This window comes from Rhinatrema bivittatum, chromosome 7, assembly GCF_901001135.1.
Source record: "Rhinatrema bivittatum chromosome 7, aRhiBiv1.1, whole genome shotgun sequence".
NCBI classification, from domain to species: Eukaryota; Metazoa; Chordata; class Amphibia; order Gymnophiona; family Rhinatrematidae; genus Rhinatrema; species Rhinatrema bivittatum.
Window position 1 is genome coordinate 303,732,904 of NC_042621.1, and position 26,918 is coordinate 303,759,821.

The 26,918-nt window shown below is 45.6% G+C and overlaps 1 protein-coding gene across 2 annotated transcripts in view; it reads right to left on the minus strand.

Moving 5' to 3' along the window:
- Positions 1–374: 374 nt before the first annotated feature.
- FAM204A (family with sequence similarity 204 member A) overlaps positions 375–26,918 on the minus strand; it is a 76,395-nt gene continuing 49,851 nt past the window's right edge. The window contains exons 7-8 of one of the 2 annotated variants that reach the window (XM_029610497.1): positions 6,027–6,133; positions 375–714 (exon numbers count right to left, since the gene is read on the minus strand). In XM_029610497.1, coding sequence (XP_029466357.1) covers positions 663–714; positions 6,027–6,133 — 159 coding nt within the window. In that variant the 3' untranslated portion in view covers positions 375–662. Of the gene's footprint in view, positions 715–6,026; positions 6,134–10,122; positions 10,255–26,918 lie in introns of those variants that run through there. The other variant, XR_003857942.1, reaches the window with a different exon arrangement.

Here is a 26,918-nt window from a genome sequence, read left to right on the forward strand (position 1 = left end):
GGAGCAAAGTCACCTGGGAGCACCCAGTGCTTGGCCCAAGAGTTTGGTTCCGAAGGGGGAAAGGGTGGATCAGTCCCTCGAGGAGCATCACCCCAGAGTGCTCCCAAGACCAGCAACCTACGCCTCTCCAGCCTTCTTGGGAGGGGCCTACATGTAGCTGCAGCACCAGTCCACACACGTCTGCACCATCTGCTGGAGACGGAGAAATACTGAGAAGCTAAAGGCAGCACCAGACCCTCTAGGGGTAGTGAAGTCAGCTTTCAGCTTTTTTCTTTTCTGTCTCCATCTGCTGGCGGGGGGCGGGGGGGAGGGAGGACATAACCCACTTGCCTGGACTGGTCTGGCATGGACGCTAAAGAAATTAGACATTCTGATCACAGACAAGTAAGATTTTATTGATGACTTTTCCTCCATAAAAATCCATATTGCTGCTTTTGGTTATTTGGAAAGTACTGTTTTTAATGGAAAGGGGTGCGAGCCGTTTCCTTTGAAGCGGCGGAGGAGTCATACAATCTCTGAGCTGCGGGCAAGCTTCCTGTTCAGTTTAACGTGGTCTTTGCGAGGTGCTCCTGCGAAGGGAAGAGGGTCCAGGGGCCCCACACTCTTCTTCCATCAGCTTTCAATCACGGCGGCGGCGTTCCAGGAAGAGCTGCCAGAAATGGTCACATGTACCCCATGTTGCTTTTGGTTTCCCACCTTTTCTTGGCTTCGAATCTGAAACGAAGCACACATGGGCACGTATTTGACTTAAAATCCCAAAGATGAGGCCAGCCCTCCGGGAATATCCAGGTGAAGCCCAGTATTCTAAACTATGCCAAGCAAAGGCTACTCGGAGCCGTGAACCCCCAAAATCCCACTCCTGCCACCAGAGCTGACCCGAGGGAGCCCTGCAAGACCGAGGTGCACAGCTCCAGCTCCATCCAGGCTGACAGCAAATTATAGTGCTGGGGACGGGGGCTACCATGGCAGTGTGAGGCCCAGGGCGACTGCCCCTATTCGTTCCCTGCTCCGCCCCCCCCCCCCCCAAAGGATGTGAGCAGTTAACTCGTGGTCCACAACCAGGCAGGGCTTTGTAGTAAATTATTCTGGTTGTGGAGCACGCGTTAACTGCTCACACCAGAATACTGGGCTGAAAAGTGGACCAGAACCCAGTTTTCAGATAAGTGCATTTCATGATAGCTTCATACCGAAGAATCTTTAATATATTTATGGTGACCAATGATTAAAAAAGCCTTGCACTGTTCAGAGCTTTATCCATAAAGCTGATAGCCTTTGGGCACGTTATATGAGGTCTCCATAAATTCAGAAATTAACCCTTCACATTCTTTGTTTAGCAGGATCTTTATTATTTTAGGGAGAGGAATGGTCAGCAGAGAAAGGGAGGTGATACTGCCCCCTGTATAGGGCCCTGGTGAGACCTCACGTGGAATACTGAGTACAGTTCTGGAGACCCCACCTTCAAAGGGATAGAAACAGGATGGAGTCGTCCAGAGGGAGGCTACTAAAATGGGCAGTGGTCTTTGTTCTAAAGCATAGGGGGATAGACTTAAAGATCTAAACATGTACACCCTAGAGGAAAGGCGAGATGGGGAGATACGATAGAGACATTCACATATCTCAGAGGTTTCCATGCACAGGAGGTGAGCCTTTTATAATGAAAAGGAGGCTGTAGAATGAGGAGACATGGGATAAGGGTAAAAGGGAATAGATTTAGGAATAATCCTAGGAAATATTTCTCTACAGAGAGCGGGGCGAATGAATGGAAGGGCCTCCCAGTGGAGGTGTTGGAGACAGAAACAGTGTCTGAATTAAGAAAGCTTGGGAAAAATACAGAAGATCTCCAAGGGAGTGGTAGGGATTGTAAAGATGGGAAGATCAGACAGGCCCATAGGGTCTTTTTCCACCATCATGTTTCTATCTATCAATCCCAACATCACCTTCCTTGCCTTCAGACTGAACATGGAGGGAACAATGAGAAGTATCCTGCACACACATTGAACACTTCTGATTCCTATTGCAATGAAGAAAGAAGCTGCTGCTGTCAACATGGGGAGAGAGCAGAAACAAATGTCTGCACTGCAGGAGATGTTTGAGCACCACTTCATTTTTACATTGTAATGAACCAGAGAACTGGTGAACTCTTAAAAAGGAGAGCACAGAGGGAACAGTGAGTAATACCAACAACAATCAACAATTACATTTGGGTAACCTGAGGCATAGGGAGATAACAGTGACCTACCCACAGTCAGTGACAGAGCCAGGGATTAGAATTGAAGCATAGGGAGATACAGTGACCTACCCACAGTCAGTGACAGAGCCAGGGATTAGAACTGAGGCATAGGGAGATACAGTGACCTACCCACAGTCAGTGACAGAGCCAGGGATTAGAACTGAGGCATAGGAAGATACAGTGACCTACCCACAGTCAGTGACAGAGCCAGGGATTAGAACTGAGGCATAGGGAGATACAGTGACCTACCCACAGTCAGTGACAGAGCCAGGGATTAGAACTGAGGCACAGGGAGATACAGTGACTTATCCACAGTCAGTGACAGAGCCAGGGATTAGAACTGAGGCATGGGGAGATACAGTGACCTACCCACAGTCAGTGACAGAGCCAGGGATTAGAACTGAGGCATAGGGAGATAGTGACCTACCCACAGTCAGTGACAGAGCCAGGGATTAGAACTGAGGCATAGGGAGATAGTGACCTACCCACAGTCAGTGACAGAGCCAGGGATTAGAACTGAGGCATGGAGAAGAGATACAGTGACCTACCCACAGTCAGTGACAGAGCCAGGATTAGAACTGAGGCATGGAGAAGAGATACAGTGACCTACCCACAGTCAGTGACAGAGCCAGGATTAGAAATGAGGCATAGGGAGATACAGTGACCTACCCACAGTCAGTGACAGAGCCAGGAATTAGAACTGAGGCATAGGGAGATACAGTGACCTACCCACAGTCAGTGACAGAGCCAGGGATTAGAACTGAGGCATGGAGAAGAGATACAGTGACCCACCCACAGTCAGTGACAGAGCCAGGATTAGAAATGAGGCATAGGGAGATACAGTGACCTACCCACAGTCAGTGACAGAGCCAGGAATTAGAACTGAGGCATAGGGAGATACAGTGACCTACCCACAGTCAGTGACAGAGCCAGGGATTAGAACTGAGGCACGGGGAGATACAGTGACCTACCCACAGTCAGTGACAGAGCCAGGGATTAGAACTGAAGCATAGGGAGATACAGTGACCTTCCCACAGTCAGTGACAGAGCCAGGGATTAGAACTGAAGCATAGGGAGATACAGTGACCTTCCCACAGTCAGTGACAGAGCCAGGGATTAGAACTGAAGCATAGGGAGATACAGTGACCTACCCACAGTCAGTGACAGAGCTAGGGATTAGAACTGAAGCATAGGGAGATACAGTGACCTACCCACAGTCAGTGACAGAACCAGGGATTAGAACTGAGGCACAGGGAGATACAGTGACCTACCCACAGTCAGTGACAGAGCCAGGGATTAGAACTGAGGCACAGGGAGATACAGTGACCTACCCACAGTCAGTGACAGAGCCGGGGATTAGAACCGAGGCATAGGGAGATACAGTGACCTACCCACAGTCAGTGACAGAGCCAGGGATTAGAACCGAGGCATAGGGAGATACAGTGACCTACCCACAGTCAGTGACAGAGCCGGGGATTAGAACTGAAGCATAGGGAGATACAGTGACCTACCCACAGTCAGTGACAGAGCCAGGGATTAGAACTGAGGCATAGGGAGATACAGTGACCTACCCACAGTCAGTGACAGAGCCAGGGATTAGAACTGAGGCATAGGGAGATACAGTGGCCTATCCACAGTCAGTGACAGAGCCAGGGATTAGAACTGAAGCATAGGGAGATACAGTGACCTACCCACAGTCAGTGACAGAGCCAGGGATTAGAACTGAGGCATAGGGAGATACAGTGACCTATCCACAGTCAGTGACAGAGCCAGGGATTAGAACTGAAGCATAGGGAGATACAGTGACCTACCCACAGTCAGTGACAGAGCCAGGGATTAGAACCGAGGCATAGGGAGATACAGTGACCTACCCACAGTCAGTGACAGAGCCGGGATTAGAACTGAGGCATAGGGTGATACAGTGACCTACCCACAGTCAGTGACAGAGCCAGGGATTAGAACTGAGGCATAGGGAGATACAGTGACCTACCCACAGTCAGTGACAGAGCCAGGGATTAGAACTGAGGCATAGGGAGATACAGTGACCTACCCACAGTCAGTGACAGAGCCGGGATTAGAACTGAGGCATAGGGTGATACAGTGACCTACCCACAGTCAGTGACAGAGCCAGGGATTAGAACTGAGGCATAGGGAGATACAGTGACCTACCCACAGTCAATGACAGAGCCAGGGATTAGAACTGAGGCCCAAGAAGATACAGTGACCTACCCACAGTCAGTGACAGAGCCAGGGATTAGAACTGAAGCATAGGGAGATACAGTGACCTACCCACAGTCAGTGACAGAGCCAGGGGCTAGAACTGAGGCCCAAGAAGATACAGTGACCTACCCACAGTCAGTGACAGAGCCAGGGATTAGAACTGAAGCATAGGGAGATACAGTGACCTACCCACAGTCAGTGACAGAGCCAGGGATTAGAACTGAAGCATAGGGAGATACAGTGACCTACCCACAGTCAGTGACAGAGCCAGGGGCTAGAACTGAGGCCCAAGAAGATACTGTGTTCCAAAGGAAGTTTGCGATCAAGCCTTTGGGTGCCTTCAATTAAGCTTAATTCAAAATTAAGAACCAGGGAACAATGTCTCACAGGAATAGCACTCATATGGCAACAAAACTTCTACTGCTCCCATTCATTGGCTTGACCACTGCCTTGACCAGGCCCTTGCTTCCAACTGCACACTCTCAGGCTTCTCCACCTGTTTCGTCTCTCGCTGTCCGTCATCTGATAACCTTTCCTCTTAAACAGCCTCCCCAGCAGTCTTGTCCTATCTCCACCAGCACCTCCTGGAATATCCAGGCTGTTGACCATAGTCGTATCCCTCTTCTGCTCTATATTCTTGTCTGATTCTGTTGATGAGGCTTTAGACACTCTTGCTCCCCCCCTCCAGGGTCCTCTAAGGCGTGCCAAACGCCAACTTTGGCACGCCTTCAGGGTTTGATGCCTACTTTCCTGTGTGTGCTCTGCTGAACGCCTCTGGCTGAAGACCCAATCCCATGCTGGCCTCATTCATTTCAAATCCATGATCACCTCCTTCCGGTCTGCTATGTCACTTGCCAAGCAGGATTATGATGTTTATCTGACAAACACAGTTTCCTCCAACTTTCGCTATCTCTTTTCCACACTCAAATTGCCACTACCTCCCATCTCCCTCTTCAGTCTCCAGTCAGGATATGGCTGACGTCTCCAGATTCTAGCAATTCTTAACAATGGCGTACATCAGAATCCTCTCCCAAACACTTAAAGCAGGTTTTGGAATGATCGGGATTGGCCATCTCCTGCCTGCTGAAGGCAAAACTTGAAGCTACTGGCCCTTCTACTCAGATACTGTAAGAAAAATCAATGAAGTGACATCAAGGGAAGAAAAGGTACCAATGAACACGACGACCCAAGGAAGAAAAGCTGCAACAGGAAGGTCCTCCTCGGATCCCCAGCCTACAACTGGCTCACTGATCAAAAAAAAAAAGCCAAAACGTCTAAATAGGTGGACTAAAGGATCAGACAGACGCCAAGGTATACACTGATTTCTGAAGAAACCTGCCAAAATAAAGCGAATTACTGCAGCAAGAGAGTTGAAGCGGGGGACCATTTACACTGTGGAAAAAAACATGAACTGAGGCCCGCTGTGTGCCGTGGTTGCTCTGGAAATCAGCTCCAGGCAGTGACGACATCAGCCTCACCTGCGATGGGCGATTCACCTGACTGCAGAGAACATGCAATCAGTCCCTCCTTCCCCGATCCGGCTATTCCCTGAGCTCCAGCCCATAGTTCTACTCACCCCCAGGCAAGCTTCCTCTTCTTCTGAACTTCTCGGGAAGCCTCTTCCTCCTGCTTAGCCTTCACATAATTTCGGCAAGCTACGGCATGGGCAATTTTCACACCCATCTGAAAAAAAAAAAGACAAAAACTGTCACCAAAAAACCCCACAAATGACAATAATTTTCTGAAAACGAATTTGCTAAAGAATTGTTCATGATGTAAATATGTCTAGGAGCAAAGCCTTATTCCACCCATGGTCAACCTCATGCACAGTGACAGAGCCTCATGGCTCCTCCTGCTTTCTGGAGCTCTGTGGAGTACTGGGAGTGGACGTCAGGAGGGGAGGAAAATAGAAGGGCACTGCAACTTTTTTAAGCAGGCAGGAGAGGGGAGGGGAGGGGATGGGGGTGAGAATTTTGGAAAGTGGCACTTAGCTAAGGTGGAAGGCCTGATTGGCCGGTCAAATCTAGGCCTGATTGGCCGGTCAGGTTAGGCACCTAAGTGTCCATCTTTCTTTAACCACCTCGTGAAATTTAGGATACAGTTTAGCTGGTTAGCCTGGTCCATTTTCAAAGACTGATCTAGCAGGCTAAGCCCTTACTTAGCTGGTTAGACCGTCTCATCTCATAGAGCTTTTGGTGCAGACCCCACACTATTTTTGGAGCCCTTCTCTGGGTCGCCTCCACTATGTCTATGTCCGTCTTGAGGCACTGCCTCCAGAACTAGATGCACATTTTCCAGCATGAGCAATGCCTATTGTATAGGTGACCAATGACCATTATATGTCCTTTCTTCTACCAATTGTACCTCTCCCTAGGCATCCCAGTGCCCTTTGGCACTGGCCACTGCTTTTGCTACATTGTTTTTTACCTGGAAATCACCACTCCTAAGTCTCTTTCCTGCTCTGTGCATGTCGGTATCTCTGTCGTGCACTGCTCTTTTGCATTTCTGCACCCTAAATAACAAGCATGGGACCACTCTTGCTTTCTGAGACCTTCTCATACCATCTACTCCCTCAGATGTCTCCACTTCTGTCGCAGATCTTCGCATCGTTTGCAAAAAGATAAACTTTTCCCCTGTAGATCACTCCCCTTTCCAAGCTGGCCCCTGCCTTTCAGTTGTTTTGATATTGACTTTTCTGCAGGAAAAGCTATTCCTCCCCCTTTTCTGGCACCTGTATTCTTTAGTTCATGTAACTCGGCGAAGAACATCTCCGTGAGGGCTACAATACCAAGGTCTGCCTCTGTAATCAGGGCCTGCAGATCTGGAAGGGGACAGTTTAGACTGTAAGCATGGGTGCAAACCTCATGCGCCTGACTCCTTAGCATCCCTTTTTCATGTTGTATTTATCCAGCTGTGCTCCTCCCTGAACCTCCCCCCAACCCCACACACAGTAACGGAGCTCTGTGCTTTCAGGTGAGCCTTGGCTGGCTCTGTCGGCCATGAACATTAATTCAAGTTTTCAGAGCCTATGCAAAACGTAACAGCTAGCAGCTCAACCACGGAAAGAGGTCCAGCTACAAACTTAAGAACATGCCATACTGGATCAGACCAAGGGTCCATCAAGCCCAGCATCCTGTTTCCAACAGTGGCCAATCCAGGCCATAAGAACCTGGCAAGTACCCAAAAACTAAGTCTATTCCATGTTACCGTTGCTAGTGATAGCAGTGGCTGTTTTCTAAGTCAACTTAATTAATAGCAGGTAATGGACTTCTCCTCCAAGAACTTATCCAATCCTTTTTTAAACACAGCTATACTAACTGCACTAACCACATCCTCTGGCAACAAATTCCAGAGTTTAATTGTGCATTGAGTGAAGAAGAACTTTCTCCAATTTGTTTTAAATGTGCCACATGCTAACTTCATGGAGTGTCCCCTAGTCTTTCTATTATCCGAAAGACTAAATAACCGATTCACATCTACCCGTTCTAGACCTCTCATGATTTTAAACACCTCTATCATATCCCCCCTCAGTCGTCTCTTCTCCAAGCTGAAAGGTCCTAACCTCTTTAGTCTTTCCTCACAGGGGAGCTGTTCCATTCCCCTTATTTTGGTCGCCCTTCTCTGTACCATCTCCATCACAATTATATCTTATTTGAGATGCGGCGACCAGAATTGTACACAGTATTCAAGGTGCCGTCTCACCATGGAGCAATACAGAGGCAGTATGACATTTTCCATTTTATTCACCATTCCCTTCCTAATAATTCCCAACATTCTGTTTGCTTTTTGACTGCCGCAGCACACTGAGCCGACGATTTCAATGTGTTATCCACTATGACGCCTAGATCTCTTTCTTGGGTGGTAGCTCCTAATATGGATCCTAATATTGTGTAACTATAGCAGGGGTTATTTTTCCCTATATGCATCACATTGCACTTATCCACATTAAATTTCATCTGCCATTTCGATGCCCGATTTTCCAGTCTCAGAAGGTCTTCCTGCAATTTATCACAATCTGCTTGTGATTTAACTACTCTGAACAATGTTGTATCATCTGCAAATTTGATTACCTCACTCGTCGTATTTCTTTCCAGATCATTTATAAATATATTGAAATGTAAGGGTCCCAATACAGATCCCTGAGGCACTCCACTGTCCACTCCCTTCCACTGAGAAAATTGCCCATTTAATCCTACTCTCTGTTTCCTGTCTTTTAGCAGTTTGTAATCCATGAAAGGACATTGCCACCTATCCCATGACTTTTGACTTTTCCTAGAAGCCTCTCATGGGGGAATTTGTCAAACGCCTTCTGAAAATCCAAGTACACTACATCTACCGGTTCACCTTTATCCACATGTTTATTAACGCCTTCAAAAAAGTGAAGCAGATTTATTTATTTATTGAGTTTTATATACCGTCGTTTGGTTTCGCCATCACAACGGTTTACAATGTTTCGATGTTTAACAGAGTTTCCAAAAGGTTCTTGTGATTGTTAACATAGATATTGTCGGTTTTATAAACATAGTTCGTATGTCAAGCTATACAGGTTTCGGTTATGCATTATATTACTTTCTTGCATTGGTTCCACATGTTTGCATAGGATCATTAGGAGTGGAGTGGTGTTTTAGAGTCAATGGGTGAATTGGTAAGCTTTGGTAAACATCCAGGTTTTTAGATCTTTTTTGAAAGTTTTTAAGTGTTCTTGTGTTCTGAGTTTGATTGGGAGGGTGTTCCAGAGTTTGGGGCTTCCTAGTGAAATTGCTCTCTTTTGAGTTGAGGTGAGTTGTTTGGAACAAGCAGGTGGAATCTTTAATAGTCCTTTACTAGCTGATCTGAGGTTTCTGTTTGGAGAGTCCAATTTTATGGATGTACTTAGCCAGTTTGTTTTTGTATATTATTTTGTGTATTATGGATAGTATTTTGTATTCTATCCTGAATTTTACTGGGAGCCAGTGTAGTGATATAAGTGTAGGAGTAACGTGATCATGGTTTTTAGATCCAGCGAGTATTCTTGCAGCTACGTTTTGGAGGATTTGGAGTGGTTGGATGGTGTTAAGAGGTAAGTTGAATAGCAGGGAGTTACAGTAGTCCAGGGTGGAGAAGATGAGTAGTTGAAAGACTGTTCTGAAGTCATTGGGGGAGAGGAAAGGTTTTAGTCATCTTAGGGTTATGAGTTTGTGATATCCATCTTTGATTTTTGTTGTAATGTGGTTCTTGAAGGAAAGTTCCTTTTCAATTATGACTCCAAAGTTGCGGGCATGATTGACCGGAGAGATTTCCGCTTTTTGGTTCATTAGGTTGAGTGGTGGTAGATGATTTGTGAGGCAAGACTTGCCCTGGGTAAAGCCATGCTGACTTTGTTCCATTAAACCATGGCTTTCTATATGTTCTGTGATTTTGATGCTTAGAACACTTTCCACTATTTTTCCTGGCACTGAAGTCAGGCTAACCGGTCTGTAGTTTCCCGGATCGCCCCTTGTTACCAACTAGAGCAGCTTTGCTTTTTTTTTTTTTTTTTAACTGTCATTTGTATCGTTCTGTTGTAAGCTACCTAGAGCACTAGATGGGGTGGTATATAAAAATAAATGTACAAAAATAACTGTGTTGCATATATATATATCATAAAGTGTATATATTTACAAGGACAGAAAACCAGAGCTACAAAGTCTCACCCTCTAAACTTCATAAGAGCCACAACGGACTGGATAAAGTAAAAACGGGATCCAGCCCTCAGAAGTACATTTGTAGAGTGCTTTGTACACCTAGCGGCACCAGAGAAAGAAGCAGCAGTGGTCCTGGAGAACCTGATGAACGGAAAGAGAATTAAGACCTAAAGCACAAATGCAGATTTTGCTGAATAATCTATATAAGCACACAAAATTAATTTGTAGGTAGGATATCAGCATTTTCCAAGGAGAAGATCCCATATTTTGTCGCATTTTAATGAAGGCCTCCAAACATTATCCCAAAGCACCGCAAACTGTGCCGAGCAGGAGGCAGACAAACGAAGCTGCGAAGGCTTTTTATCGCCACGTTTCAGGAACCAAGGGTGCAAAATGTTCTAATTTGGGATGTATTAAAAGCCATAAAAGGTCTTTCTAAAAGATTACTGGTACTTTGCTTGGATTTCAGATAAGGGAAAGCAGGGCCAGGCGAGACCCTGGAGGCCCTCATCATTACAGCCACTCGGCAGATTTGTAAAGGCGTCTGCATAACCTCCAGCAAACGCACTGCGACAGTTTTTGCTTTTCTCTTTAATGCCTTTCGGTTTTTTACAGGTTTACACGGTGTGCAAATCCCTCCTGGTTAGCAGAACGGGCCCCGTCTAGGCGCGACACTTCACATTCTGCGTGCCCGTGTAAGCTTTTATACATACAAACATTTTCTTTTTCTTTTTTTTTTTAAATCAATTTCCCATGAAGGCAGAATCTGCCTCCATACAGCAAATCCTCTGAGCTTCAAATTCAGTGAATATCATTTCAAATATCTTAATGTCACAGCAGCTTGCTTCTGCGTCGAGTCAATATGCGCCCATTAAAAAAAAAAAAAAGGGACATTTTACTAAAATGTTAAACTGTTACGGTGTCAAAGCCTTCGCTACGTACATTATAATCACCTACTGATACACGCAAATGTTCACCCATCGCTCAATTACTACCCTTCAGCATTCTCTTATCAAATAAGAGGTCTCCGGGGAAAAATGACCACTCTTCCTCACCATTCTCCTGTTTAATTAAAAGGTAAACAGCTGTTTTCTGAAGCAAAGCAAAAAAAATCAATGCTTAAAGTGCCAAGGTCTTTAATTTTTTATATATCGGCGTGGACTGAAATTTCCGATTGTCTTTACTTCAGCCCCGCATTAAATGTCAAACGAGTTACCTAGGAGACGAGAGAGATCAAAGAGACAAACTGCGCGCCCCCCCCGTCGTCTGATTAATCAAGCCTGCAAACAGCTTATTTCTGTTAGCTCCGCATGCAAGTATGAAAATGAGATTCTCAGCCTAATGCAGCGGGCAGATCCCTTCATTCTTATCAGAACAAAGCCAGCGGCAGCCTATTTCACGGCTCGCTGGCGCTGTCAGTACCGTTACACAGAGCGCTGACAGCTCCTCATTCTGAAGCTCCAACAAAATTAGCAAAAAAGTCGCCACAAATTAGCCTCTCATCTTTTTGGTAATATGACTTTATTCATTTCCGGGGGTTTGTTTTTTTTTTTTTTTATCCAATTTTCTGCTTCTCTCTCTCTCTTTCCCCCCACCCCTTGCAGACTCGGAATAACACTCTAAGGACAAGCTGCAGACGGCGTGGATCGTGCAACCAAATACATTAAATACATTTTTTTTAAAAAAGGGAGTTAGGAACTATTTCAGACTTTCCAAAGCTCTTCGATAATGTTTAGATATTTAATTTGCAATCTTATGTCACCGTAAAGCATAAATTGCTTGGTGTCAAGAGCCTGGAGGGGTTTCTTTTTTTTTTGACTTTGGTGACTGTCGTGACCAGGCTGGCTCCATGGGTTTGGCGGCAATGTCATCGCCCCTGCAAGATGAGGCCGGCACGGGTTTGGCTGCACCGTGGCCGCAAGGCGTGAGCTACAATGGCTTTAACCGCACGCAGCTGGGCAAACCCATTAGACTTCAGAACGGCAACGAAAGGGGTTCAGCCTCCCTGGAAGCTCTCTCTCTCTCTCTCTCTGGTCAGTGCCGTAGACATCTGGTTGCAAAGTGGACAACCGTGACCAACAATGGCTGGCACGGCGTGCAGGACCACTTTGCTTCACAGGGCCTTCTGCTTTCCACCCCGTTACCAGATCAAAAACACTGTCATTAATTCTAAACAGCCAACGGTAAAATAGTTTCCAATTTCAGGAGTTAATTTTAAGGACTGCTCTCAGACATCTTTCAGGATCTTACATCCATCAGTGGCTGAGAAAGGAATCAGGGAGTAATAATACTGCAGGGCAAAAAGCATAGAGGCGCCCAACCTCAAATTATGTGCCAACAACAAAAGAATGGTCAGTAAAAGAAAAGGCCAAGGACGAAAATATCTGTGTCAATGAGATCACTTTAAAAGTGACACTTGCATGCTAAAATGTATAACCATCACCCACATGGTTTCTCCCTCATCATAAGCCTCCCACTCCAAAAACCGCTCTAAATCTATTACCATGCAGGAACAGATGAAGATGAGGAAAAAATATTCAAAGAGGCATAACAGATTCGAAAGGGAAAAAAAAATCTGTAAAACTTTTGATGTAACTTATAACTCTAAAAAGGGAGACTATAATTAATGAGGAAATTAGTTAGAAGAAAACTAAAAGGAGAACTTACAAAGAATAAAATGTCTGCATGAAGCATGGAGACTATTTAAAACAAAAATCCGCTAAGAAATATATTGAATAAAAACACCATCTTGGAAGCCCAGATAAAATATATTCCACAAATTAAAAAAAGTTCAAAGGAAGAACAAGTGTCTGTCAGCATAGCTAAATGGTGTTATAAAAAAAAAAAAGAAAAAAAAAAAAAGAGGCCAAAGCCAAAAAGGAATCTTTAAAAAAAAAAAAATGGAAAGCAGGCATAATGAGGAAAATAGGAAGGCACATAACCACTACCAAATTAAATGTAACATATTAATAAAGCAGGCTAATAAATAATTTCAGGGGAGACTTCCAAAGAGACAATAACAAATAAAAATTTAAAGTACATTAAAAAAAAGCAATCTGCAAGGAAATCAAGTAGGTCTTTAGGTAACTGGGGGTGGTGGTGGAAGGGAATGGTTAATAGAACAGAAAATATCATAATGTCTCTATATCGCTCCATGGTGAGACCACACCTTGAATACTGTGTACAATTCTGGTCGCAGCATCTCAAAAAAGATATAGTTGCGATGGAGAAGGTACAGAGAAGGGCAACCAAAATGATAAAGGGGATGGAACAGCTTCCCTATGAGGATAGGCTGAAGAGATTAGGGCTGTTCAGCTTGGAGAAGAGACGGCTGAGGGGGGATATGATAGAGGTCTTTAAGATCATGAGAGGTCTTGAACGAGTAGATGTGACTCGGTTATTTTCACTTTCGAATAATAGAAGGACTAGGGGGCATTCCATGAAGTTAGCAAGTAGCACATTTAAGACTAATCGGAGAAAATTCTTTTTCACTCAACGCACAATAAAGCTCTGGAATTTGTTGCCAGAGGATGTGGTTAGTGCAGTTAGTGTAGCTGGGTTCAAAAAAGGTTTGGATAGGTTCTTGGAGGAGAAGTCCATTAATGGCTATTAATCAAGTTTACTTAGGGAATAGCCACTGCTATTAATTGCATCAATAGCATGGGATCTTCTTAGTTTGGGTAATTGCCAGGTTCTTGTGGCCTGGTTTTGGCCTCTGTTGGAAACAGGATGCTGGGCTTGATGGTCCCTTGGTCTGACCCAGCATGGCAATTTCTTATGTTCTTATAAGGGGTGTTCAGAGAGAAGAGAGAAGTGTGATAACTGGAGTCCCACAGGAATCGGTTTTGGGACCAATTTTGTTCAATATCTTTCTCAGCAATATTGTCTCTTTGCAGATGACACTAAGATATGCAACAGAATAAACGTGCTTGAAGGATTGGAAAGAATGAAAAGTGACCTAGAAAAAGTAAAAATGGGCAAAGGTTTGGCAGATGGGCTTCAATGCCGAGAAGTGCACACTCATGCATTTGGGTTACGGCAATCCGAAGGAGTTATACGTGTTGGGAGGTGAAAAACACAAGTGCACGAACTGGGAGAAAGACCTTGGGGTGATAGTATCTGATGATCTGAAGGTGGCCAGAGGGATGCTAGGCTGTATTCAAAGAAGCATAATCAGCAGGAAAAAGGAAGTGATAATGCAACTGTACAGATCTTTGGTGAGGCCTCACCAGGAATACTGTGTTCAGTTCTGGAGTCCTCATCTCAAAAAGGACAAGGTCAGAATGGAAGTAGCCCAGAGAAAGGCAACCAAAATGGTTTAGGGATTGTACGGAAAGCCATATGAGATGAGACTGGAGGACCTTAATATGTCTCGGCTGGAGGAGAGAAGAGACAGGGGAGATATGATACAGACCTTCAAATACTTTAAAGAAATTAACAATGTGCAAAAAAAAAACTTTTCCGATGGAAAGGAGGCTACAAAATTAAAGGTCACTATATGAAACTCCAAGGGGAAAACACAGGAACAATGTCAGAAAATATTTCTTCATGGAGAGGGTGGTGGATGCATGAAATTTAGGAACCCCTTAAGGCTTATTTTTTTTTACCATAGCCTTCTCCTGCTAATAGTTGAATGGCTGATGCCATCACCTTTGGGGCACTTAATCACAGGGGCTGTGCACATGAACTAGTCTGTTCTTATCTATTTTAATATTAATTTTAGTCCTGTTTTAGAAGGTTTTTGATAGAATTTTATTCTTTGGATATTTTAAGATATATTGTTAATTTTCCCCTTTTATCATGTTCTTAAAATGTGATTATTGTAAACCGTGGAGATAGAACTTGTTTCTATGCAACGGTATATAAAACATGTATAAATAAATAAATAAATAAGATGTTAATGTCTGTAATTGATGATGTTTTATTCAGCGTGTAAAATAGTGTATCTGTAATTATTGTCTGTTTCAATTATATATATATATGTAACTATTATCTACCAAGATCCATGGACTGATGGAATAAAGATGAGAACAATAATGGAATTCAAAAGGGCATGTGACAAACACGGAAGATCCCTGCTGGCCAGTGAATGGAAATAAAAAAATAGGGTAATTTTACTATTACACCTAAAATTCACAATTCTGCTTGGGGGTAGCCTGCACAGAATACCAGTCACTACTACCATCAACAGAAGGCTTGGAGGTAGCCTTCACAGAGTGTCAGTCACTACTACCCTTAACAGATTGCTTGGGGTTGGCCTGCACAGAGCGGCAGTTTCTACTACCCTTAAAATAATAATTTAATTTTTTTTATTGGTTGTTTTTTTTTTTAAAGAGAACTTACTGGGCAGACTAGAGGGATCATTTTGGTCCTTATCTGCCATCATTCTCTATGTTACTATATGACCCAGAGGAAAAACTAAATTAATTCTTTGCTTCAATCTTTACTAAGGGAAGATGATGGGGAGACACACATGCCTGAACCATTCTTTGTAAATAATGTTTTGTCATTTAATGGTATGTTCTGTTAAATTTTCGATACATTGACATATATGTTTTAATGTTTTTGTATTGTTTTATATTTTTATGATTATTGTAATCCACACTGAAAAATATATTAATTAATATAATTACTTGTTAATTACTTTTATTTATTGCTTCTGTTATACCCTTGTTTTATGTAAACCGATCCGATATGGTTTATTTACTATGAAGGTCGGTATAAAAAAGTGTTAAATAAATATTGGAAGATGTGGAATACAAAAAGCTTCTAAATAAATTAATAAATAAAATGTTTCAGAGAAACAATGAAATCAGTGTAAATCTGAAAGAAGTGATAGAGCAAAGTGACAAACTAAATAGTAGTAAATCACTGGCACTAGATGGTATTCATCCCATTGTTCAAGGAATTTAAGTATGAAATTTCAGATCCGCTATTGATAACTGTAATTTATCGTTCAAATCTGCTTCTATACCTGAAAACTAGAGGGTAGGAAATATAACACCAATTTTCAACAAGGGCTCTTGGATGACCCATATATCTATTGACCAGTGAGCTAGACATGGAAGCTATTGTTAAGAATAAAATTACTGGTCATATGAAGAAAACAAGGATTAATCGGGAGAGCCAGCATGAACGTATGCCAACTTACAGAATCTTTGACGGCTTGAGAAGCATATGGATAAAGGAGAGCCAACTGATGCAGTGTATTTGGATTTTCAGAAGGCATATGATAAAATCCCTCATGAAAGATTTCTCAGAAAACTAAAAAGTCACGGGATAGGAGGCAATGTCTTACCATGGACTGAGAACTGGTTAAAAAACAGGAAACAAACAGAGTAGGACTAGATGGTCAGTTTTCTCAGTGGAGAAAGATATTTATTTATTTAATGTGATATTCTGCCTTTCGGACACTTCAAAGCAGATTACATTCAGGCACTGCAGGTACTTTCCCTGTTCTCAGAGGGCTCACAATCTAAATTTGTACCTGAGGCAATGGAGAGTGACGCGACTTGCCCAAGGGTCACAAGGAGTAGCAACGGAAGTATCTAAAGTATCTATGGTGGGACCTTTGTTCAACTTATTCATTAATGATCTGGTAAAGGGAACAATAAATGAAGTGATCAGATTTGGAGATGAAACAAACTTATTCAAAATAGTTTAAAACATAAGCAGACTATGAGGAACTGCAGAAGAACTTTGCAAGACTAGGGAACAGGGTATCTAAGTGGCAGATGAAATATAATGTGGACTTGCAAAGTGATGGAGATCCTGGATCTGCTGATGCTCTGTATGACTCTGGGCAAATCTCTTTCTCCCGGTGCCTCCGTTCTAATCCTGGATCTGCTGATGCTCTGTATGACTCTGGGCAAATCTCTTTCTCCCGGTGCCTCAGTTCTAATCCTGGATCTGCTACTGACGCTCTGTATGACTCTGGGCAAGTCTCTATCTCCCGGTGCCTCCGTTCTAATCCTGGATCTGCTACTGACGCTCTGTATGACTCTGGGCAAGTCTCTATCTCCCGGTGCCTCCGTTCTAATCCTGGATCTGCTGTCGCTCTGTATGACTCTGGGCAAGTCTCTATCTCCCGGTGCCTCAGTTCTAATCCTGGATCTGCTACTGACGCTCTGTATGACTCTGGGCAAGTCTCTATCTCCCGGTGCCTCAGTTCTAATCCTGGATCTGACGATGCTCTGTATGACTCTGGGCAAGTCTCTATCTCCCGGTGTCTCCGTTCTAATCCTGGATCTGATGATGCTCTGTATGACTCTGGGCAAGTCTCTATCTCCCGGTGCCTCCGTTCTAATCCTGGATCTGCTACTGATGCTCTGTATGACTCTGGGCAAGTCTCTATCTCCCGGTGCCTCCGTTCTAATCCTGGATCTGCTACTGATGCTCTGTATGACTCTGGGCAAGTCTCTATCTCCCGGTGCCTCCGTTCTAATCCTGGATCTGACGATGCTCTGTATGACTCTGGGCAAGTCTCTATCTCCCGGTGCCTCCGTTCTAATCCTGGATCTGATGATGCTCTGTATGACTCTGGGCAAGTCTCTATCTCCCGGTGCCTCAGTTCTATTTCTTGCTCTGTGAAGTTCCCTTATCTTACTGTGCCTCTGCTTACTCAAATGTAATTGAAGTATGATTAATACCACTTTTCCTCTCTTTCCTTTAAAAACTTTTATATACTCTGGGTAGCAGGAACAGACTGCCAAGGCCACAGGATCCAGAGCTGGCTGGCTGCGTTGCTGAAGTATTAAAGTGTTAAACACTTTGGAGTACTCGTTACATGACCGGTGTAGTACAAAAGGTTTTCCTTCAGGCACACAGATGCAGGACAGAAAAAGACAGGCAGCATCTACATACTGCAAAATATATATTTAAGCAAGCGTGGAAAAAGGACACGATGGCGGACCATATGGCCCATCTAGTCAGTCCAGCCAAATCTCCTGCTCAGCTTTACAATCCCTTCCTCTCCCTTAGCGATCCCCTGTGCTTGTCCCAGGCTTTCCTGAATTCAGACACTGTCCTCCTCTCTACCACCTCCACTGGGAGGCCGTTCCATGCATCTCTAATTGAAATTTGTAAGCAAGAAATGTTAATCCACATAGCAAGCCGTCAAAAACCAAAGCAGTTTCTATTGAAAATTAGCGGTGCAGAAAACGCCAGCCTCCCGGCACTGGCCTGCACGCTTAGAGCTTTACTTCAAGCTTGGGTGTTGCCGACGTACCCCGACGCAGCATCCGAGCACTGCAGCTCATCTCAAGCTACTTTGTGCGTTTGAACCATGACTCTGCAAGGGACAGAAAGAGACTCTTGTTCAAACATTCCTAGAACTGGCAGCCCTCAAACCTTCCCTTCACAAAATTACATTTTTTAAAAATATATTCTAATCTGGAATTTGGAAACCTAGGTCTGACTTTTGCATGCAGAATGCAGATAACATACGTAACATTACCCTTCTTCGGCGTTATATGCAAGCTGTACCTCTGGCTCCACTTCCCTTAATAGCAAAATATTGTATTAAATTGGACAAGAATATGAACACCAAACTTCGATGCTGGAACACTTATAAAAGGAGAAAAGCTCTAGTGAAATGCGCTCTCAACCCCTCAGGCACTGACCGACCCTTACAGATGAAAGCCAAAGTTATCGCCTCTCTCAACCATCTTGCAATCGAGCCTTAGTCCCCTTCCTGGCTCCACTGAACAGGACAAAAAGATGATCCGATTTCCGAAAGGCATTCATCACCTTAAGATACCGCAACAGAATGCGTCGCACGTCCAATAAGTGCAGCTCCCTGGCTATAGGAGCATCCGGAGACAAATTCGGAAAAGCCGGAAATTCAACCATCTGGTTAAGAGGAAAGGATGAAACCACTTTAGACAAAAAGGAAGGAACCAAATGCAAAGAAACCCCCTCCTTTGAAAAGCAGAGGAAAGGGGCCCTACACAGCAATGCTTTCATCTCAGAAATCCTTCCAGCTGAACAGAGAGCCACCAGGAAAACAGACTTCAGGGTTAAATCCTTTAAAGAAGCCCTTCTAATCGGCTCAAAGGTAGGACCACACAGCCCCTGAAGAACCAAATTAAGATTCCAGGCTGGGCAAATCTTCCAGACTGGAGGACGCAGTAGCTTTGCCCCCTTGAGGAAGCGAACCACAGCTGGATGAGACGCTAATGGCCTTCCCTGAACCCTACCTAGAAGTGACCCCTAAGGCTACCACCTGAACCCGAAGGGAAGTATAGGCCAATCCTTTAGCCAAGCCACTTTGCAAAAAGGCCAAAACCTGCGGAATGTCCACCTTTAAAGGTTGCACCTTGTTCTGCAAACACCATAATTCAAACACTATCCAAACCCGGACATAAGCCAATGACATGGAGGGCCTCCGTGCCTGAAGCAAATTTATAATCACAGGCTCCGAGTATCCCTTCAAATGGAGCTTTCGCCTCTCAAAAGCCAAGCCGCTAGACAAAAGCGATTCGCCTGGTCAGAAAATATGGGTCCCTGCCGCAACAACCCTGGAAGATGGGCCAAGTGAACGGGACCTTCAACCACTAGACGAATTAGGTCCACAAACCACAGCAGACGCAGACCAGAATCACCCTTCCCGGATGACGCTTGATGCAACGTAACAACCAACCTATAAGTGGCCACAGGGGAAACATGTATAGAGGCAGATTTGTCGGCCACAGCTGCATGAGAGCGTCAATGGCCTCCAAACTGATCTCCCTCCTGCAACTGAAAAACCAAAATGTCTTCGCATTTTCTGGAGTCGCCATAAGGTCCAATGCCAGCCTGCCCCACCTGGCCTAAACCAAGGCAAAGGCCTCTGCCGACAACTACCATTCCTCTGGATCCATTTGCTGCCTGCTGAGATAATCTGTTTGTACGTTGTCCACTCCGGGCACATGGGACGCAGCTATTCCCATTAGATGGTTCTCCGCGCAAACAAACAGCTCTTGCTCTGACTCTTTGTTCCATCCTGACGACTGATGTATGCCACTGTTGTCACATTGTCTGAGAACACTCGCACCGACTTCCCTTGAATGAGTGGGAGAAACACTAGCAAGGCCTTGTGAACTGCACAAGCTTCCGCATATTGCCGCACGAAAAAGTTGAAACTCAAACAGCATCTTCAACAGAATCTCCAGCTTCCTCTCCTGAGGGGGCACTGGAACAATGGCGCAGAGGAGCTGTAGCCATTACAAAGTATCCTCACTGCCTCCCGCTTGGACTGGGAGTCGCAGCGGGAAATTACAAAGACATCTCTGAGCAGATGAGAAAATTCTAAGGCGTAGCCGTTTCTTACCACCTCCAGAACCCACTGGTCCGATGTGATCCTGGTCCACTCCTTGTAAAGGAGGGACAGCCTCCCTCTGATAGCTTTCAGAGAGGAGCAGGACCAGAGGAGGGGGACCAGAGCAGCCAAGAATGCCACCGGAATGGTCGTCTTCTTGGTCACCATCGCAATCACCTTGGGAATCTTCCATTACTCCAAGATCTGTTCTGGCAAGGGATGTAACTCGGCCATAGTTCTGGCTACCTTCAGGCCTGCTTCGGGAGACTCCCACTCCACCAATTTCTTCACCTTCTAAGGCAATGGAAAGGTCTTTTGGGGTCCCCATCGCCCTTCCAGGACCAGGTTTACCCACTCATTGTCCAAATCTTCCTATGTGACCTTAATCCCCAACTCATCCAGCTCCTGGGGAATTAGCGGACCCAGCTCTTCTCTACGGAATAGCTTGACCACCTGAGGATCGTTGCCTTCCGCAACCAGGAACTTGTCCGAATCCTGCATTGGATCCATCACACTAACAGAGTTCTTGTGCAGATCCATCGGACTTTCCTGCAGCTGATTGGGATCATCCATCTCGTCCGACATGTCTCCCTCCGCAGCAGATCGTCCGAGTCCCAGGAGCCGCAGGATTCCTCCTGATCCAGCCTAGGCTTCTTAACCACCCCGGTCTTCCTGGGAAAGGACCTCTTGGCCCTTGCTTCCTTCTTGGACAAACAGGCCTTATGGAGGAGGACGACAAAATCAGCTGAAAATGCCTGCGGATCCATGTTCCTCTAAACCTCTTCCCCTTGCTTGCCACCAGCTGGAAAACAGGATGGGAGGGGAAGTCCCGAGGCTCTAAATCAACAGCCTGACTCCCACCACGTGCAGCAAAATGGCCACCGGCCCCCACCACAACCACCCAGGGCCTCCAGAACTGACACAGCCTACCTTGTGCTCTGGCCACCGTCCCATCCCCCTTCCAGGGTCCTACGGAGGTCCCAACCCCTCCGGAGACACATTCGAGACAAAACACGGTCACACTGAGACGCGCCCGCTTCATGCTACGGCAAACTTTCCCGCACTGCTTGGGAGGCGGCATGTTGACAAAATCAGGCCTAAAAAGATCCCCAGTTGCTCATGCTGCCAGCGGCGCGCTCCCAATGCTGTTCAAGCCCCCGGGTTTGGTGGTTGGATGAACGGCACCCGGCACTGCCTCCCGGCAGACAGGCCTAACAGTTTCACCCTGAGCCTCCTCAGCAGCTCCAAACCTTTTTTTTTTTTTTTTTTTTTTTTTTAAAAGAACCTCAGCACAAACACAAATCCCACAAGCAAGGAAAGCTTAAAGAAATACTTCCCTGCCCTTGGATTTCACAAGGAGATGCTGAAGATGGTGAGGACCCAGCGGGCTTGAAGGAACCAGGATCCCCGGCTCTCGCCAGCCCCCCCACCTCCCTCCGATCTCCAAGGGTCAAGCTAGCTCAGGGATCACCAACCTCCCACTTGCCCTGGTCTACCCAAGGGATGGCCCATGAAGGAACCTAATACCTCAGAGAGCCTTCCTGTTAGGAATCTTCTCTTTTTCTTTTGCAAACCCTAGACTGCAAACTCTAGACTCTGTCTCCTTCTGCTGGAGACAGAGAAATACTGAGGAGCTGCAGGTGGCACTCTCAGTTATGTAGCAGTGTCTGAAATGTTTTCATTCTCTGCCTCCATCTGCTGGTAGAGATGTAAAACCCACTTATCTGGACTGATGTGGGGTACGCACAGGAAACACAAATCATCATTACCATTGAATATAATTGTATGGAAAGCCAAATGTTGTACAGCTCTCCAAAAACATGACTCCAAAAAATTAAAAAATATATCATTTTTATTTCTCATTACCGTAAATAAAATCCAACCCATGTTGATAATTTTAAAACAGACAGAGGATTCTGATGCCTCTTCTGTGTTTTTCTCTGTAACATTCCTGTCCCTTGGAATCTAAAAGTTTAAATGATCTTGCAATACACAAATAGATAAGCAGTGAGAGGCCGAGACCTGCTTTGGTCTAAGATTATCTCCTAAGTTCAAAACATCTGGGCTGGATTTCAGGCAGCTGCCGGGAGGTGGACTCCTCCACTCAGGGCATGTCAGCACAGCCTTTCCCCCTTCATCAGAAAAGAATTAAAAAGTAACATGCCACTATATAAGGTGTTAAGAAATATTGGCTTCAATTAATTAAAGTAAAGATACTCAATAAATGTTATACAAATATATAGATGAGTAACACCCTGCATATAATAAACATTAAGAATATGATTTTAAATATTCAATATCCAAATCATTAATTCTTTTAATTACACAATACCTAAAGACCTTTCATGACAGTTTTATACAAAAAGGTAAAATTGTTACATCAATATTTGATAGCAAACACCTTCATACATAACCATTCACGCCATCCACCCCTGCATTACTCAGATCTAAGCTGGAAATTGTGTAAGATTTCTAAGGGCATACTCACTTTAAATAAATACAATGCGATTTCTTTTACTGTAATTAGAAATGATTATGAGAGTGGTTTAGGAGATATTTTATGCATGTTTTATGGAACATATGAATGAATAGTGAATGGTAATACAAAGGTGGCCGGTCATATGAGCAAAGGCCCACGGGTCCAGCTCCAAGGTCGAAGCCATGGAACTGAGGACCTGCAAGTAATTCCCAGACCGTGGGCACTTGGGGGACTCCAGTAGGCTCAGAACTTGAGTCTGCAGCTTGATAATCCGCTCCTCCGTGAGAAACCCTTTCCCCTTTCAGGTATCAAAGCGTGTGCCCATGAACTCCAGGACCTGCGAACTGCGAAGGAGAAAAGTGGCTCTTGGCCAGATTCACTATCCAGCCCAAAGACCTCAAGTGGTGCAGCACCATCTGTCTGCAAAGGTCCTCTGACTTTGCCTGGATGAGCCAGGCATCCAGATATGGATGAACCAGCACTCCCTCCTTCCTGAGGGCTGTCACTACCACCACCATTACCTTGGTGAAGGTCCTTGGAGCTGTGGCCAGACCAAACAGTAGAGCGCAAAACTGAAAATACCTCCCAAGGATCATAAACCGAAGGTACCTCTGATGATCCCGACGGATCCCTATGTGTAAATATGCTTCTGCTAGATCCAGGGAAACCAAGAACTCCCCACTTTGTACTGCTGCTATGACAGACCTGAGAGTCTCCATCTGGAAACGGGGAACCTTGAGAGATTGGATGAAAGATTCCTTTCTTCTTTGGTACCACAAAATAAAAGGAATGTCCTGTCCCCCACTCCTACAGGGGGACAGGAACAATGGCTCCCAGCATTCTCAGTCTTTGGATTGTGTGCTGAACGACCAGTTTCTTTGCCAGCGAAGCTTAGGGAGATACCATGAATAGGTTTCTTAGTGGCCAAGGAAATTCTAAAGCAAAGCCTTGTCCTATCATGCTTAGAACTCACTGGTCCGACATGATCTTGACCCACTTCTCATAAAAAGAGAGTCACTGATCCCAGATGACTGAGACTGAAGGATGGGTCGTCCGCACTTCATTGTATGGACTTGGCTCCACCAGCCCATTTGCCGGAGCCTTCTCGGTTCGCTCTGCGTCCACAAAAACACTGGGACCAGGGCGGCGACCTCCCTGAGGTCTACCTCTGACCTGTGCCCGGAGCTCTGCTCTAATGTAAATGCCTTTGCCTTCGAAAGCGAGAGCAAACCGGAAGAAACCCTTTGGGCTTATCCTCCGGTAGCTTGTGCACCTTTTAATCTCCCAGATGCTTTATCAGCTGCTCTAAGTCTTCTTCAAAAGAAGCTTGCCCTTAAAAGGCAGCATCCCAAGCTGAGCCTTTGACGAAATTCCACTGACCAGTTTCGTAACTTTAGGAGTCTCCTAGCCGAAACCGCGGACATAATCGTCCTGGAAGAAGTGTGAATAAAATCATATAAAGCATCGTCCCCATAAGTGTCCGTTGCCTCCAAGCATTCCGCCTGCTCAGATTCCTGGGGCGACAGATCCCTGGCACCTTGTAACTGCTGCTCCCATCTCAATCTAGCCCAAAGCATAAAACTGCTGCACACTACAATGCGGATGCCAAGAGCAGAAATCTAAAATATCTTCTTGAGGTGCACCTCGAGCTTCCTGTCCTGCAAATCCTTCAGAGCTGCCACGCCAGCTACTGGAATGGTAGTTCTCTTTGTAACCGCTGACACGGAAGCATCCACCTTCGGCACCCTCAAGAGCTCCAGCATATCTTCAGGCAAGGAATAAAGGTTATCCATGGCTCTACTAAACTTAAGGCCAGTCTCTGGCGTGTCCCACACCCTGACCACCAATTGCTTGACCATCCTATGAAATGGAAAAGTCCTGGCCAGGCCCTGTAAGCCAGCCATGACCGGGTCCACTAAGTCCTGGTCTGACTCCTCCTGTGGAACCATTACCCCTAACTCTGCCAGTACATATGGGATCATAGGACCCAGCTCCTCCCTTTGAAACAGGTGAACCACCTTAGGATCGTCCCCTTCAATGGAAGAAGCCTTCCCAGGTTCCTCCTCTGGATCCTGACCACTCTTGGGTGGGATAACATCGTGAGGACCATCCGCCGACAGCAACCCCAGATTTGACTCATTGGAGGAAAAGTCATCTGTGGCCCTCTGTACTGCTGCACCTATTGTAACCGTCTGAATTTAGTCAGGAAAGAGGTCCAGACAACTGATCCGTAAAGATAGACTTTTATTGCCAGCAAGATGCAGCTAAGACAAAGGCGTAGAACAACTGCATGCCCCTCCCCTTGAGGAGTAGACTAATCTCTAATTGTTGTTTACAGATTGATGATAAGAGTCTTAGCTGCATCTTGCTGGCAATAAAAGTCTATCTTTACGGATCAGTTGTCTGGACCTCTTTCCTGACTAAATTCAGACGGTTACACTATGACTTTTCGGATCCTTGTGGCACCCGAAACCTCCGAACACTTGGGCTTTTTTTTGGGTGAGCACTTGGAAGGCCTGCGCTTGAGGGAGCAGCACCCCTTGGCCCTCCTGGCCAAATATGCTTCATACATTATAAGGACAATTTCTGGATGAAAAGAGAGAGGGACCATAAAAATCCCCCTCCAGGGGATGAGGATCCCTCCCTGACTGCCCCTCCCCGGCCCCCCGTGCCTCATCGGGGATAGAATCCGCAGGCGACAGCGCTGGCAGGAGATCCCCTTCCCCTTCTGCCCTCTTAGCAGCCGCAAATGTTTTCAAAATGGCCGCCATTCCCGCGCTTAACGGGAATGGGTCAGCTGCTTCCTCTGATGCAGCTGGCGACCTGCCAGGTCTGAGCTGCTTTGACAATGCTGCCACACTTCCCCGTGATGTACCCTCGCCACCGGAGAGGCACTGGAAGCATCCGCTGGCCTTAGAGAGCCACGAGCAGTGTTCCCCACCTCGGAAGCGGCTCCCACGCAGCATGGCTCAGCGCGACCATGACCGCGCGGCACATGCTGAGACAGAGACGGGATCGGAAGAGCTGCAAGACTGATTTCCCTTGACTGGCTTACCTCCGTCTGCCCCCTGTGATGGAGAGAACCAAAAGAATCACCGTTCCTTCTCCTCTTTTTCTTTTTGTAAACTTTTCTAGAACAAAAAGCTCACTTCCCTGAAAAAAGGGTGGCAGAGGCTTCCATGGATCCTTCTCCTACAGGAGGGATGGCCCCACCAGGATCTGCCGACCCTCCTGGGAGGAAAATCTCAAACTGTCCAAAAATCCTTTTCTTTTCTTTTTTAAACACAGGTACAAAACTGCAGGTTTTGCACCACCTCCATCTGCTGGAGTCAGAGAAATACTGAGGAACTACAGGTAGCCCATCAAGTTAAGAGGCCGTGACTGTGAAATCTTCTCTGTCTCCATCTACTGGAAGGGAGGCAAAACCCAGGCGTTTGGACTGATCTGGGTATGAACAGGGAAAACAATTTTCCAGCCCTGTATATTACCCACCACATGTTATATGTATACAAACTACAGGAAGGCATTAGTAAATGTTAAGAGATCTCCTTGTAGAATTGTCCGAAAGAATCTAGACAGCGGTGGGTTCTGATATGAGACATCATATGAAAATATATGAAGGTGGGGGGAGAGAAAGAACACAGGATGCCCCAGGAAGACAAAAGAAAATCAAGATCAAGTGAGCAGGCAAGCAGAAGGCAGGAGACGGGAGTCCGGTATGGCTCACGTCCTGATTTATGAGGCTAATGTGGGTGCTGATGGACTGGTGCGGCCGGTGCTGCGCCTGCAGACTGCCTTCACTTAAAAACAGCAGCCCAAATCCTTAGCCTCCCCCCCCCCCCCCCCGCCACTTCCAAACATTCAGGTTTCCACATCCTTTCCGATGGCAATGCTCCCCATTTTAACAAACGAGCTCTGCTCATGCTTCCCACATGCAATGCTGGCGCGACGCTCTGGAGGTCGCCCCAATGTACCCGGATACGAGTGGGTACAAGAAGTAAGGGCAGCCACTTAACGGCAACTCTGACG